We start from the raw sequence: 16,148 nt of genomic DNA on the forward strand, positions 1-16,148 counted from the left end.
CCTGTGTTGCTGCAGCTTGTTGTAACAGTAATGACTGTTCATCAGAGATGGTGTAATGTTGATCCTCTGTCTCCCCAGGTCCTGTGTTGCTGCAGCTTGTTGTAACAGTAATGACTGTTCATCAGAGATGGTGTAATGTTGATCCTCTGTCTCCCCAGGTCCTGTGTTGCTGCAGCTTGTTGTAACAGTAATGACTGTTCATCAGAGATGGTGTAATGTTGATCCTCTGTCTCCCCAGGTCCTGTGTTGCTGCAGCTTGTTGTAACAGTAATGACTGTTCATCAGAGATGGTGTAATGTTGATCCTCTGTCTCCCCAGGTCCTGTGTTGCTGCAGCTTGTTGTAACAGTAATGACTGTTCATCAGAGATGGTGTAATGTTGATCCTCTGTCTCCCCAGGTCCTGTGTTGCTGCAGCTTGTCCAGCGGCTAGGTTCTCAACACTGGTGTGCTGTCCCCATCCTCTTCCTCTCTCGGGCCCTGTCCCACCTTCCTCCCTGCCCCCTCCTGGGCCCTGACGGCCTGCAAGCTCTCAGGTAGCCTGTCCCACCTTCCTCCCTGCCCTCTCAGTCCCTGTCCCACCTTCCTCCCTGCCCTCTCTCAGTCCCTGTCCCACCTTCCTCCCTGCCCTCTCAGTCCCTGTCTCACCTTCCTCCCTGCCCTCTCAGGCCCTGTCCCACCTTCCTCCCTGCCCTCTCTCAGTCCCTGTCCCACCTTCCTCCCTGCCCTCTCTCAGTCCCTGTCCCACCTTCCTCCCTGCCCTCTCTCAGTCCCTGTCCCACCTTCCTCCCTGCCCTCTCTCAGTCCCTGTCCCACCTTCCTCCCTGCCCTCTCTGACCCTGTCCCACCTTCCTCCCTGCCCTCTCTCAGGCCCTGTCCCACCTTCCTCCCTGCCCTCTCTCTGTCCCTGTCCCACCTTCCTCCCTGCCCTCTCTCAGGCCCTGTCCCACCTTCCTCCCTGCCCTCTCTCAGTCCCTGTCCCACCTCCCTCCCTGCCCTCTCTCAGACCCTGTCCCACCTTCCTCCCTGCCCTCTCTCTGTCCCTGTCCCACCTTCCTCCCTGCCCTCTCTCTGTCCCTGTCCCACCTTCCTCCCTGCCCTCTCTCAGGCCCTGTCCCACCTTCCTCCCTGCCCTCTCTCAGTCCCTGTCCCACCTTCCTCCCTGCCCTCTCTCTGTCCCTGTCCCACCTTCCTCCCTGCCCTCTCTCAGGCCCTGTCCCACCTTCCTCCCTGCCCTCTCTCAGTCCCTGTCCCACCTTCCTCCCTGCCCTCTCTCAGGCCCTGTCCCACCTTCCTCCCTGCCCTCTCTCTGTCCCTGTCCCACCTTCCTCCCTGCCCTCTCTCAGTCCCTGTCCCACCTTCCTCCCTGCCCTCTCTGACCCTGTCCCACCTTCCTCCCTGCCCTCTCTCAGTCCCTGTCCCACCTTCCTCCCTGCCCTCTCTCAGTCCCTGTCCCACCTTCCTCCCTGTCCTCTCCTGGGCCCTGTCCCACCTTCCTCCCTGCCCTCTCTCTGTCCCTGTCTCATCTTCCTCCCTGTCCTCTCCTGGGCCCTGTCCCATCTTCCTCCCTGCCCTCTCCTGGGCCCTGTCCCATCTTCCTCCCTGCCCTCTCTCAGTCCCTGTCCCACCTTCCTCTCTGCCCTCTCTCAGTCCCTGTCCCACCTTCCTCCCTGCCCTCTCCTGGGCCCTGTCCCATCTTCCTCCCTGTCCTCTCCTGGGCCCTGTCCCACCTTCCTCCCTGCCCTCTCTCAGTCCCTGTCCCATCTTCCTCCCTCCCCTCTCTCAGTCCCTGTCCCATCTTCCTCCCTCCCCTCTCTCAGTCCCTGTCCCACCTTCCTCCCTGCCCTCTCCTGGGCCCTGTCCCATCTTCCTCCCTGTCCTCTCCTGGGCCCTGTCCCACCTTCCTCTCTGCCCTCTCTCAGTCCCTGTCCCACCTTCCTCCCTGCCCTCTCAGACCCTGTCTCACCTTCCTCCCTGCCCTCTCTCAGTCCCTGTCTCACCTTCCTCCCTGCCCTCTCTCAGTCCCTGTCCCACCTTCCTCCCTGCCCTCTCTCAGTCCCTGTCTCACCTTCCTCCCTGCCCTCTCACAGTCCCTGTCCCACCTTCCTCCCTGCCCTCTCAGTCCCTGTCCCACCTTCCTCCCTTCCCTCTCTCAGACCCTGTCTCACCTTCCTCCCTGCCCTCTCTCTGTCCCTGTCTCATCTTCCTCCCTGTCCTCTCCTGGGCCCTGTCCCATCTTCCTCCCTGCCCTCTCCTGGGCCCTGTCCCATCTTCCTCCCTGCCCTCTCTCAGTCCCTGTCCCACCTTCCTCTCTGCCCTCTCTCAGTCCCTGTCCCACCTTCCTCCCTGCCCTCTCCTGGGCCCTGTCCCATCTTCCTCCCTGCCCTCTCCTGGGCCCTGTCCCACCTTCCTCCCTGCCCTCTCTCTGTCCCTGTCCCACCTTCCTCCCTGCCCTCTCTCAGACCCTGTCTCACCTTCCTCCCTGCCCTCTCTCTGTCCCTGTCTCATCTTCCTCCCTGTCCTCTCCTGGGCCCTGTCCCATCTTCCTCCCTGCCCTCTCCTGGGCCCTGTCCCATCTTCCTCCCTGCCCTCTCTCAGTCCCTGTCCCACCTTCCTCTCTGCCCTCTCTCAGTCCCTGTCCCACCTTCCTCCCTGCCCTCTCCTGGGCCCTGTCCCATCTTCCTCCCTGTCCTCTCCTGGGCCCTGTCCCACCTTCCTCCCTGCCCTCTCTCAGTCCCTGTCCCATCTTCCTCCCTCCCCTCTCTCAGTCCCTGTCCCATCTTCCTCCCTCCCCTCTCTCAGTCCCTGTCCCACCTTCCTCCCTGCCCTCTCCTGGGCCCTGTCCCATCTTCCTCCCTGTCCTCTCCTGGGCCCTGTCCCACCTTCCTCTCTGCCCTCTCTCAGTCCCTGTCCCACCTTCCTCCCTGCCCTCTCAGACCCTGTCTCACCTTCCTCCCTGCCCTCTCTCAGTCCCTGTCTCACCTTCCTCCCTGCCCTCTCTCAGTCCCTGTCCCACCTTCCTCCCTGCCCTCTCTGTCCCTGTCTCACCTTCCTCCCTGCCCTCTCAGTCCCTGTCCCACCTTCCTCCCTGCCCTCTCTCAGTCCCTGTCCCACCTTCCTCCCTGCCCTCTCCTGGGCCCTGTCCCACCTTCCTCCCTGTCCCACCTCCCTCCCTGCCCTCTCTCAGTCCCTGTCCCACCTTCCTCCCTGCCCTCTCAGTCCCTGTCCCACCTTCCTCCCTGCCCTCTCTCTGTCCCTGTCCCACCTTCCTCCCTGCCCTCTCTCGGTCCATGTCCCACCTTCCTCCCTGCCCTCTCTCAGTCCCTGTCTCACCTTCCTCCCTGCCCTCTCTCAGTCCCTGTCCCACCTTCCTCCCTGTCCTCTCTCAGTCCCTGTCCCACCTTCCTCCCTGTCCTCTCCTGGTCCCTGTCCCACCTTCCTCCCTGTCCTCTCCTGGTCCCTGTCCCACCTTCCTCCCTGCCCTCTCTCAATCCCTGTCCCACCTTCCTCCCTGCCCTCTCTCAGTCCCTGTCCCACCTTCCTCCCTGCCCTCTCACAGTCCCTGTCCCACCTTCCTCCCTGCCCTCTCTCAGTCCCTGTCTCACCTTCCTCCCTGCCCTCTCTCAGTCCCTGTCCCACCTTCCTCCCTGCCCTCTCTCAGTCCCTGTCCCACCTTCCTCCCTGCCCTCTCTCAGTCCCTGTCCCACCTTCCTCCCTGCCCTCTCTCAGTCCCTGTCCCACCTTCCTCCCTGCCCTCTCTCAGTCCCTGTCCCACCTTCCTCCCTGCCCTCTCTCAGTCCCTGTCTCACCTTCCTCCCTGCCCACTCTCAGGCCCTGTCCCACCTTCCTCCCTGCCCTCTCTCAGACCCTGTCTCACCTTCCTCCCTGCCCACTCTCAGGCCCTGTCTCACCTTCCTCCCTGCCCACTCTCAGGCCCTGTCCCACCTTCCTCCCTGCCCTCTCCTGGGCCCTGTCCCAGCTTCCTCCCTGCCCTCTCAGTCCCTGTCCCACCTTCCTCCCTGTCCTCTCTCAGTCCCTGTCCCACCTTCCTCCCTGTCCTCTCTCAGTCCCTGTCCCACCTTCCTCCCTGCCCTCTCCTGGGCCCTGTCCCATCTTCCTCCCTGCCCTCTCCTGGGCCCTGTCCCACCTTCCTCCCTGTCCTCTCCTGGGCCCTGTCGGCCTGCATAGGGAATAGGGTACCTTTTCAGATGCAGACATTGTCTAGACTCTAACCTGACATTAGGTTATTTCTTGTTCATTATGGCCATAGTGGCATTTCTTGGTGTGGAAGTTTAGATTCTATGAATCTCCATTGAACAGACTGTTCAAGTCGATGGCTAGGGGCAGTCTGTGTCCGGGAAACTGTCTCTAATGGTTTCTGTGTTGTATCTCAGGGAGGTGCTGCGCTGCACTATGATCACCCACCAGGTGCTACTGAGAGGAGCTGCCCAGTGTTTCCTGCTCAACACTGCCCTCTCCCTGACACATGTGGTACGACACGATGATGTGTTTGAGGCTGTGTGGCTTTGGTGCAAAGTGATGACATTTTGCACCCAAATACAGTGTTGAAGAAGAGATTCTAGCTGTCAGCGTACAAATGACAACATCATCTGTTTAGCAACTGCTATTTTGATGACCTTTGTTCCATCTTTTGCAGACCTCAGTGACGTTGGATGATGTGTTTAGTTTGCTGCTGCATTTCAGAGCAGACGAGTCTCTACGTAGAGGAACATCACTCTGGAATCAGGTACTGTGTGGGGGTGGAATGAGGAACACCACTCTGGAATCAGGTACTGTGTGGGGGTGGAATGAAGGAACACCACTCTGGAATCAGGTACTGTGTGGGGGTGGAATGAGGAACATCACTCTGGAATCAGGTACTGTGTGGGGGTGGAATGAGGAACACCACTCTGGAATCAGGTACTGTGTGGGGGTGGAATGAGGAACACCACTCTGGAATCAGGTACTGTGTGGGGGTGGAATGAGGAACACCACTCTGGAATCAGGTACTGTGTGGGGGTGGAATGAGGAACACCACTCTGGAATCAGGTACTGTGTGGGGGTGGAATGAGGAACACCACTCTGGAATCAGGTACTGTGTGGGGGTGGAATGAGGAACACCACTCTGGAATCAGGTACTGTGTGGGGGTGGAATGAGGAACACCACTCTGGAATCAGGTACTGTGTGGGGGTGGAATGAAGGAACACCACTCTGGAATCAGGTACTGTGTGGGGGTGGAATGAGGAACACCACTCTGGAATCAGGTACTGTGTGGGGGTGGAATGAGGGAAGAGCTCTGTTCTCTGGAATCAGGTACTGTGTGGGGGTGGAATGAGGGAAGAGCTCTGTTCTCTGGAATCAGGTACTGTGTGGGGGTGGAATGAGGGAAGAGCTCTGATCTCTGGAATCAGGTACTGTGTGGGGGTGGAATGAGGGGAGAGCTCTGTTCTCTGGAATCAGGTACTGTGTGGGGGTGGAATGAGGGGAGAGCTCTGTTCTCTGGAATCAGGTACTGTGTGGGGGTGGAATGAGGGAAGAGCTCTGATCTTTTCAAACAGTTTTTTAAATATGTATTGTATTTCCATCAGTTGTCCCTTGTGTTTCTGTGTCTCCTCACTAGCTGTGTGACTGGCTGGCTGACAGTGAAGGCAGCTTCAGGCCCTGTGTCAGAGAACCAGCTGATGGTACCAGTACCAGTACTTCTCCAGAGAGAGAGACTGTGAGAGGCTACGTCCAACACCAGATGGAGTTCTTCCTCAGAGTCCCGGCTAGCTCAGGTGAGTCCCGGCTGGCACAGGTGAGTCCCGGCTGGCACAGGTGAGTCCCGGCTGGCACAGGTGAATCAGTTTTTCCAATTACGAGTATTATCCAATCAAGAATATCAACAGGTACAGATACGAGTGTGTGTAGATGGACTCACCTCTAGTATATAGAATAGGTGACTGTACTGATGAACTTTGTTGTGACGTCCAACAGACCAGACAGACAGTGTCCCAGACCCAGGAGAGGCGGAGCTGCTAGCCAAGGCCATCCTACTGTGTGTTGACATAGAGTGGAGGACTCAGAGGAGGTCTGGAGGAGAGGAGACTACTGGTGTCAGCGGTGGGATGGACTCGCTCTTACGCCCCCTACTGGACACACTGAGCAGGCTCCACACTAATGTCTACCTGCCGCTACGCAAGACTGACAAGAGCCTGCAGCTGCTGCTACGATTACTGCAGCTCACACCAGCCAGACACACCCCTGCTGCAGTAGAGAAAGAACAAGGTATCTACTGTACTCTACTGTATTCTAATGTACTGTACTGTACTCTGCTGTACTCTACAGTACTCGACTGTACTGTTCTCTGCTCTACTGTACTCTACTGTATTCTGCTGTAAACTACTGTGCTCTACTGTACTGTGCTCTACTCTACTGTACTCTGCTGTACTGTACTGTTTTCTGCTCTACTCTACTGTATTCTGCTGTAAACTACTGTGCTCTACTGTACTGTGCTCTACTCTACTGTACTCTGCTGTACTGTACTGTTTTCTGCTCTACTCTACTGTATTCTGCTGTAAACTACTGTGCTCTACTGGACTTTGCTGGACTTTGCTGTGCTCTACTGTACTGTACTCTGCTCTACTGTACTCTACTCTGCTGTACTCTGCTCTACTGTACTCTACTCTGCTCTACTGTACTCTGCTCTACTGTACTCTGCTGTACTCTGCTCTACTGTACTCTGCTCTACTGTACTCTGCTCTACTGTACTCTGCTCTACTGTACTCTACTCTGCTCTACTGTACTCTGCTCTACTGTACTCTGCTGTACTCTGCTCTACTGTACTCTGCTCTACTGTGCTCTACTGTACTCTGCTCTACTGTACTCTACTCTGCTCTACTGTACTCTGCTCTACTGTACTCTGCTCTACTGTACTCTACTCTGCTCTACTGTACTGTACTCTACTGTACTCTTCTCGACTCAACTCTTCTCAACTTGACTCAAGTAGTGATCCATAGCAGTGATTCAAATTGATTCTTAGTAATGATCCATATTGATTCATAGCACTGGAAACATGCAAAATAAGATGTCATTCATTGTTTTTTTTAAAAAGTGTTTTGTCTTCTGTCTTATACAGAGGACAGTGTGACGGTCTCCATGGAGACGCTGGTTCTGGGCGTGGTGGAGCCCATTCAGGAGTTCATCCTCCGAAGACTAAGTGGAGAACTACAGGAGGTGAACACACACTCTCACTCATTCACTGTCATTCTCTCACTCACTCACTCACTCTCACTCTCTCTCTCACTGTCACTCTCACTCTCTCTCTCACTGTCACTCTCTCTCGCACTCACTCACTGTCACTCACTCTCTCTCTCGCTTTCACTCACTCATTCACTCACTGTCACTCACTCTCTCGCTTTCACTCACTCATTCACTCACTGTCACTCACTCTCTCGCACTCAATCTCACATCCTACAACATTGATCATGTACCTGCATTTCTCCTCCGCCTGTGTTTTGTTTGTCTGTCCTCTCCAGCTATGTGATGTAGAGCGTGCTGAGCTCTACCTGTCAGTGCTGAAGGAGGTGGTGCTGATGTACAGTGTGTTAGAGTGGAACCACTCCAAGGTACAGGAGGCCTATTTCCCCAGACTCCTCAGATACGTCCTGAGGACCCTAGAAGCTGACCAGGTACAGTATTACAGGATCGATCTCCTCTCTCTCAGGCTGCTCTCCTTCACTAGTCAGTTCATACATCATTGGATTCATGTGTCAATTTGAATAATGGGACATTTTCTTTAGCAGTTAGACTCTGATTTCAAAAAGACTAGTTGAACTGCTATTTGTCATGACATATTGATATTCATCATGGTTTTCACTATAGAACTGGAAGGGACTTGTGTGTTTCTCTTAGATCCCCTCTGTGGCGGGTCAGGTATCCAGGGCGGTTGCCATGGCGTCGTTGGCCATGACCTGTGAGGTTGCAGTGCTGGGAGTGTTCAACCTCCAATCAGAGACCACGATTCTACTGGTCCATCTGTCTAGCTACTTCTACTCCCCTGCTCCACCCCCAGCCCCTCCTCTCTCTCTGGTCAACTTCAACCAGCGCCTGCTGAAACCTCCAACTGCAGATCCGTCAACAGGGTCAGTACAGAACACTTTGTGTAGTATATAGTACGCATGGTATTGTTTAAATGCAGATGTACTGTATCATCAGGATAATGTGTTGTTGTATATGGGTGGTTCGAGCCCTGAATGCTGATTGGCTGACAGCCGTGGTATATCAAATCGTATACCACGGGTATGACAACATGTATTTTTCCTGCTCTAATTACGTTGGTAACCAGTTTATAATAGCAATAAGGCACCTGGGGGTTTGTGGTATATGGCCAATATACCACGGCAAAGGGCTGTGTCCAGGCTCTCTGTTGCGTCACGCTTAAGAACAGCCCATAGCCGTTGTATATTGGCCATATACCACACCCCCCCGGGCCTTATTGCTTAAGTAAACCACTAGTATAAACACTATATGGCCCTCATTTTTCTGCCAGTCACGGCTCTAAATTGTGACTGTTTTGGTCACATGCTCTTAAATAATTTGCTGTTCAACCTGGAATTGACATGTGGGAGAACCCCTCCCAGAGGTTACAGGTCAAATGGTCAAACGGAGATTGTGTCAAGGATATGCACATCTACTGTGAGCTACTGAAGTATTGGGACAGTAGTTTTGTCTCTGTACTCCAGCACTTTGAAATGATACAATGACGATGAGGTTAAAGTTCAGACTGTCAGCTTTAATTTGAGGGCATTGTCATCCATATCGGGTGAACCGTTTAGAAATTACAGCACTTTTTGTACATAGTCCCCCCTTTTTATGGGACCAAAAGTATTGGGTCAAATTAACTTATGTGTATTAAAGTAGTCACGTTTAGTATTTGGTCCTACATTCCTAGCACACAATGATTACATCAAGCTAGTGACTCTACCAACTTGTTGGATGTATTTGCTGTTTGTTTTGGTTGTGTTTCAGATTATTTGGTGTCCAATAGAAATTCATGGATTTTATTAGGATCTCTTTTAGCCCAAGGGCTTGTCTTCCAAGAGTCCTTAAGAAATGTGAAAAAACATACAGAAATGTTAAAAACAACAATGGCAAAGTACAAACACAACATCCACATTCCTGTTACCTATACATATTACACCACCCAGCCCAACCCTCCTCCACCCACATACCCATTATTTTTTTTAAATTTTTTAATGAATTAGCAGGCACTCTTTTCCAAAGTGACTTACAGCAAGCAGTAAGTGCATACATTTTCATATTTGTTATTGTTTTCGTACTGGTCCCCCGTGGGAATAGAAACCACAACCCTGGTGTTGCAAATGCTATGCTCTAGCAACTGAGCCACACAGGACCTGTAACTCATGTGCACATATGAATTTAAATACAACAGAACATATTACAATAACCTCTTAGGCCCAGTCTAGTCGTTTAAGACATCTTAACACAGCTATTTGGCAAGTTAGTTTTTTTTTCTCCCTTCCCTGAAACTAAAAGCTATTTTGCGCAGCTCTAATTTGGGTTTTGGTGGCCTTGGTAATCAAAGGTCCCTAGTAGATGTGTTGTCTGGGAGATAGTAGTAATCAGAGGGCCTTGCCAATATCTCTGAAATATTAAGAGTGTGTCATCTGTCACAGTGTTTCGGAGCAGGGTCCTCTCCTCAAGGACTGGGGCCGTGTGGCAGCTCATTTCATCCGGGACCAGTGGACGTGCCTGGGCTACGGGAGGAGAATAGGCCCACCCGGGCCCCTGGAGCTCCCCAGGGCATCGGGGTCCCTCCAGGCTGCTATAGAGGCTCTGTCTCTGCTACCCAGTGGGCTGGTACTGCCTGTACTGGACTTCATGGCCTCAATGTTGCCACAGGTGAGTCTTAGAATTGACTACAGCTGATATTATCATGTCTACTACCTGGCTGAGACATTTCTTCTCACCCAGCTCTCTACAGGCTTGTCCACACCAATAACCATGTTTAAAGGAATAGTTCACCCAAATTACAAAACAAAATATTTCCTTACCTTGTAAGCAGTCTATGGTTAAAGACCGTGAAATCCAAGCCTTGGTTTTGTTTAACAGCTGATTTTGACTGCAACAGTGTTTCAGTGGTCATGTGGCCAAGTCATTTATGTCCTACTTTATATGGCTTCTGATAAGGCAATATGAAATAGTGAACCTGTATTTCCCCCTCCCCCCCACCAGGTGGCGCTGTCTGAGGAGGCCCTGTGTGTAGAGGCTGTGACTGTCTCCTGGAAGCTGGTGCTGGGACTGAGCAGTAACCCTCATGACTTCTGGCCCACCCTGCAGGGCTTTGTGACCATGGCCTTTCACCACAGCCTGCTGGAGTTAACAGAGGAGCAGGCACCTGGGCTCACTGCTACTCTACAACAGGTAACTAGAGGGAGGCATGGGGTATCAACATCTGGGCTCACTGTTACTCTACAACAGGTAACTAGAGGGAGGCATGGGGTACCAACACCTGGGCTCACTGTTACTCTACAACAGGTAACTAGAGGGAGGCATGGGGTACCAACACCTGGGCTCACTGTTACTCTACAACAGGTAACTAGAGGGAGGCATGGGGTATCAACACCTGGGCTCACTGCTACTCTACAACAGGTAACTAGAGGGAGGTATGGGGTATCAACACCTGGGCTCACTGTTACTCTACAACAGGTAACTAGAGGGAGGCATGGGGTATCAACACCTGGGCTCACTGCTACTCTACAACAGGTAACTAGAGGGAGGCATGGGGTATCAACACCTGGGCTCACTGTTACTCTACAACAGGTAACTAGAGGGAGGCATGGGGTATCAACAGGTAACTAGAGGGAGGCATGGGGTATCAACATCTGGGCTCACTGTTACTCTACAACAGGTAACTAGAGGGAGGCATGGGGTATCAACACCTGGGCTCACTGCTACTCTACAACAGGTAACTAGAGGGAGGCATGGGGTATCAACACCTGGGCTCACTGTTACTCTACAACAGGTAACTAGAGGGAGGCATGGGGTATCAACACCTGGGCTCACTGCTACTCTACAACAGGTAACTAGAGGGAGGCATGGGGTATCAACACCTGGGCTCACTGTTACTCTACAACAGGTAACTAGAGGGAGGCATGGGGTATCAACAGGTAACTAGAGGGAGGCATGGGGTATCAACACCTGGGCTCACTGCTACTCTACAACAGGTAACTAGAGGGAGGCATGGGGTATCAACACCTGGGCTCACTGCTACTCTACAACAGGTAACTAGAGGGAGGCATGGGGTATCAACACCTGGGCTCACTGCTACTCTACAACAGGTAACTAGAGGGAGGCATGGGGTACCAACACCTGGGCTCACTGCTACTCTACAACAGGTAACTAGAGGGAGGCATGGGGTATCAACACCTGGGCTCACTGCTACTCTACAACAGGTAACTAGAGGGAGGCATGGGGTATCAACACCTGGGCTCACTGTTACTCTACAACAGGTAACTAGAGGGAGGCATGGGGTATCAACACCTGGGCTCACTGCTACTCTACAACAGGTAACTAGAGGGAGGCATGGGGTATCAACACCTGGGCTCACTGTTACTCTACAACAGGTAACTAGAGGGAGGCATGGGGTATCAACACCTGGGCTCACTGCTACTCTACAACAGGTAACTAGAGGGAGGCATGGGGTATCAACACCTGGGCTCACTGTTACTCTACAACAGGTAACTAGAGGGAGGCATGGGGTATCAACACCTGGGCTCACTGTTACTCTACAACAGGTAACTAGAGGGAGGTATGGGGTATCAACACCTGGGCTCACTGCTACTCTACAACAGGTAACTAGAGGGAGGCATGGGGTATCAACACCTGGGCTCACTGCTACTCTACAACAGGTAACTAGAGGGAGGCATGGGGTATCAACACCTGGGCTCACTGTTACTCTACAACAGGTAACTAGAGGGAGGCATGGGGTATCAACACCTGGGCTCACTGTTACTCTACAACAGGTAACTAGAGGGAGGCATGGGGTATCAACACCTGGGCTCACTGTTACTCTACAACAGGTAACTAGAGGGAGGCATGGGGTACCAACAGGTAACTAGAGGGAGGCATGGGGTATCAACATCTGGGCTCACTGTTACTCTACAACAGGTAACTAGAGGGAGGCATGGGGTATCAACAGGTAACTAGAGGGAGGCATGGGGTATCAACACCTGGGCTCACTGTTACTCTACAACAGGTAACTAGAGGGAGGCATGGGGTATCAACACCTGGGCTCACTGTTACTCTACAACAGGTAACTAGAGGGAGGCATGGGGTATCAACATCTGGGCTCACTGCTACTCTACAACAGGTAACTAGAGGGAGGCATGGGGTATCAACACCTGGGCTCACTGTTACTCTACAACAGGTAACTAGAGGGAGGCATGGGGTATCAACACCTGGGCTCACTGTTACTCTACAACAGGTAACTAGAGGGAGGCATGGGGTACCAACACCTGGGCTCATTGCTACCCTACAACAGGTAACTAGAGGGAGGCATGGGGTATCAACACCTGGGCTCACTGCTACTCTACAACAGGTAACTAGAGGGAGGCATGGGGTATCAACAGGTAACTAGAGAGAGGCATGGGGTATCAACACCTGGGTTCACTGTTACTCTACAACAGGTAACTAGAGGGAGGCATGGGGTATCAACACCTGGGCTCACTGTTATTCTACAACAGGTAACTAGAGGGAGGCATGGGGTATCAACACCTGGGCTCACTGTTACTCTACAACAGGTAACTAGAGGGAGGCATGGGGTATCAACAGGTAACTAGAGGGAGGCATGGGGTATCAACAGGTAACTAGAGGGAGGCATGGGGTATCAACAGGTAACTAGAGGGAGGCATGGGGTATCAACACCTGGGCTCACTGTTACTCTACAACAGGTAACTAGAGGGAGGCATGGGGTATCAACATCTGGGCTCACTGTTACTCTACAACAGGTAACTAGAGGGAGGCATGGGGTATCAACACCTGGGCTCACTGTTACTCTACAACAGGTAACTAGAGGGAGGCATGGGGTATCAACATCTGGGCTCACTGTTACTCTACAACAGGTAACTAGAGGGAGGCATGGGGTATCAACACCTGGGCTCACTGTTACTCTACAACAGGTAACTAGAGGGAGGCATGGGGTATCAACACCTGGGCTCACTGTTACTCTACAACAGGTAACTAGAGGGAGGCATGGGGTATCAACACCTGGGCTCACTGTTACTCTACAACAGGTAACTAGAGGGAGGCATGGGGTATCAACACCTGGGCTCACTGTTACTCTACAACAGGTAACTAGAGGGAGGCATGGGGTATCAACACCTGGGCTCACTGTTACTCTACAACAGGTAACTAGAGGGAGGCATGGGGTACCAACACCTGGGCTCACTGTTACTCTACAACAGGTAACTAGAGGGAGGCATGGGGTATCAACATCTGGGCTCACTGTTACTCTACAACAGGTAACTAGAGGGAGGCATGGGGTACCAACAGGTAACTAGAGGGAGGCATGGGGTATCAACACCTGGGCTCACTGTTACTCTACAACAGGTAACTAGAGGGAGGCATGGGGTATCAACACCTGGGCTCACTGCTACTCTACAACAGGTAACTAGAGGGAGGCATGGGGTACCAACAGGTAACTAGAGGGAGGCATGGGGTATCAACATCTGGGCTCACTGTTACTCTACAACAGGTAACTAGAGGGAGGCATGGGGTACCAACAGGTAACTAGAGGGAGGCATGGGGTATCAACAGGTAACTAGAGGGAGGCATGGGGTATCAACACCTGGGCTCACTGTTACTCTACAACAGGTAACTAGAGGGAGGCATGGGGTATCAACAGGTAACTAGAGGGAGGCATGGGGTATCAACACCTGGGCTCACTGTTACTCTACAACAGGTAACTAGAGGGAGGCATGGGGTATCAACACCTGGGCTCACTGTTACTCTACAACAGGTAACTAGAGGGAGGCATGGGGTATCAACATCTGGGCTCACTGCTACTCTACAACAGGTAACTAGAGGGAGGCATGGGGTATCAACACCTGGGCTCACTGTTACTCTACAACAGGTAACTAGAGGGAGGTATGGGGTATCAACACCTGGGCTCACTGTTACTCTACAACAGGTAACTAGAGGGAGGCATGGGGTATCAACACCTGGGCTCACTGTTACTCTACAACAGGTAACTAGAGGGAGGCATGGGGTATCAACACCTGGGCTCACTGTTACTCTACAACAGGTAACTAGAGGGAGGCATGGGGTACCAACACCTGGGCTGAAAAAGTGGCTTAAGTCGTTCAAATACTTTGAGCTGTTGTCTGAGCCCGCAGATATGCGGACTATTCCATTGGTTCCATTTTGCCAGGCTAGCTCAATCAAGAGCAGCTAAAGTATTTAAAAGAAAATAAATCCTAATTGAACCCAGGTCTGTATGGACAGATCCGTGTTGTGGCAGGCAACGTGCTACATATTCACTACTAGGATAAATGTGGCTTGGCAATTAGTTTCAAGTGTTTAGCGGAACATGTTGTGGTTATTATGAGTATTAAAACACAGCGTTGATGTGGACACAACTGATGTGTAATTAACCCACTACTGACTCCTCTCAATCTCTAGATAGCCGTTGAGTTGATGGAACTCTCCCAGGCCAAGACCGGTGTATTCAACGTTCTGATCCAACACTGCTGCCACACCTGGCTGCCCTCTGACCCAGGAAGTGACGGCGAGAGCCAATCAGATGCCATGTTCTCCAGTGCCCTACTGCACCTTGACATCCTGGCTGAGGCATGTGTGTATGGACCTGTGTTCAGGAGGGACCAAAGGTGGGTGTGGAGTGTGAGAGAATGTGAGTGAGAGAGTGAGATGTGAGCGAGGGACAGAGAATGTGAGAGAGTGTGTTATTGGAGTGGTGGTTGTAGACTGAGGGTCATGTCTGGATAATGGATCGTCTTCTCCATAGGCTGATCCAGGAGGTCCAGGTCTATGTGGAGAGGCTTGGAGAGGAGTGTGCTGCTAACACTGCAGTCCCCAGGTCAGCTGCTGAACTCACTTCATCTACTGTACTATACTGTAGTCTACTGTACTATACTGTAGTCTGCTGTACTGTACTGTAGTCTATTGTACTATACTGTAGTCTACTGTACTGTACTGTAGTCTACTGTACGATACTGTAGTCTACTGTACTATACTGTAGTCTACTGTACTATACTGTAGTCTGCTGTACTGTACTGTAGTCTATTGTACTATACTGTAGTCTACTGTACTGTACTGTAGTCTACTGTACGATACTGTAGTCTACTGTACTATACTGTAGTCTACTGTACTATACTGTAGTCTACTGTACTGTAGTCTACTGTACTATACTGTAGTCTACTGTACTGTAGTCTACTATACTGTAGTCTACTGTACTGTACTGTAGTCTACTATACTGTAGTCTACTGTACTGTAGTCTACTGCACTATACTGTAGTCTACTGTACGATACTGTAGTCTACTGTACTGTAGTCTACTGTACTATACTGTAGTCTACTGTACTATACTGTAGTCTACTGTACTATACTGTAGTCTACTGTACTGTAGTCTACTGTACTATACTATACTGTAGTCTACTGCACTGTAGTCTATTGTACTATACTGCAGTCTACTGTACTGTAGTCTACTGTACTGTAGTCTACTGTACTATACTATACTGTAGTCTACTGTACTGTACTGTAGTCTACTATACTGTAGTGTACTGTACTGTAGTCTACTGTACTATACTGTAGTCTACTGTACTATACTGTAGTCTACTGTACTGTAGTCTACTGTACTGTAGTCTACTGTACTATACTGTACTGTAGTCTACTGTAATGTACTGTACTATAGTCTACTGTACTGTTCTGTAGTCTACTGTACTGTACTATACACAGTCTACTGTACTGTAGTCTACTCTCCTGTACTATATGTAGTCTACTGTACTCTACTGTACACAGTGCACTGTAGTCTACTGTACTGTAGAGTATTGTAGTCTACTGTACTATACTGTACTATACTGTAGTCTACTGTCCTGTACTATACTGTACTGTTCTGTCGTCTACTGTTCTGT

The 16,148-nt window shown here is 51.6% G+C and overlaps 1 protein-coding gene across 1 annotated transcript in view; it reads left to right on the forward strand.

The window, feature by feature from the left end:
* LOC120037503 (probable methyltransferase TARBP1) overlaps positions 1–16,148 on the forward strand; it is a 49,188-nt gene that overhangs the window by 5,595 nt on the left and 27,445 nt on the right. Inside the window, exons 7-18 of the mRNA XM_038983533.1 lie at positions 399–534; positions 4,393–4,489; positions 4,656–4,937; positions 5,620–5,776; positions 5,976–6,266; positions 7,117–7,214; positions 7,517–7,669; positions 7,893–8,122; positions 9,677–9,902; positions 10,236–10,424; positions 14,682–14,887; positions 15,025–15,096. Coding sequence (XP_038839461.1) covers positions 399–534; positions 4,393–4,489; positions 4,656–4,937; positions 5,620–5,776; positions 5,976–6,266; positions 7,117–7,214; positions 7,517–7,669; positions 7,893–8,122; positions 9,677–9,902; positions 10,236–10,424; positions 14,682–14,887; positions 15,025–15,096 — 2,137 coding nt within the window. The remainder of the gene's footprint in view (positions 1–398; positions 535–4,392; positions 4,490–4,655; positions 4,938–5,619; positions 5,777–5,975; positions 6,267–7,116; positions 7,215–7,516; positions 7,670–7,892; positions 8,123–9,676; positions 9,903–10,235; positions 10,425–14,681; positions 14,888–15,024; positions 15,097–16,148) is intronic.

The sequence above is a fragment of the Salvelinus namaycush genome, unplaced genomic scaffold, assembly GCF_016432855.1.
Source record: "Salvelinus namaycush isolate Seneca unplaced genomic scaffold, SaNama_1.0 Scaffold173, whole genome shotgun sequence".
NCBI classification, from domain to species: domain Eukaryota; kingdom Metazoa; phylum Chordata; class Actinopteri; order Salmoniformes; family Salmonidae; genus Salvelinus; species Salvelinus namaycush.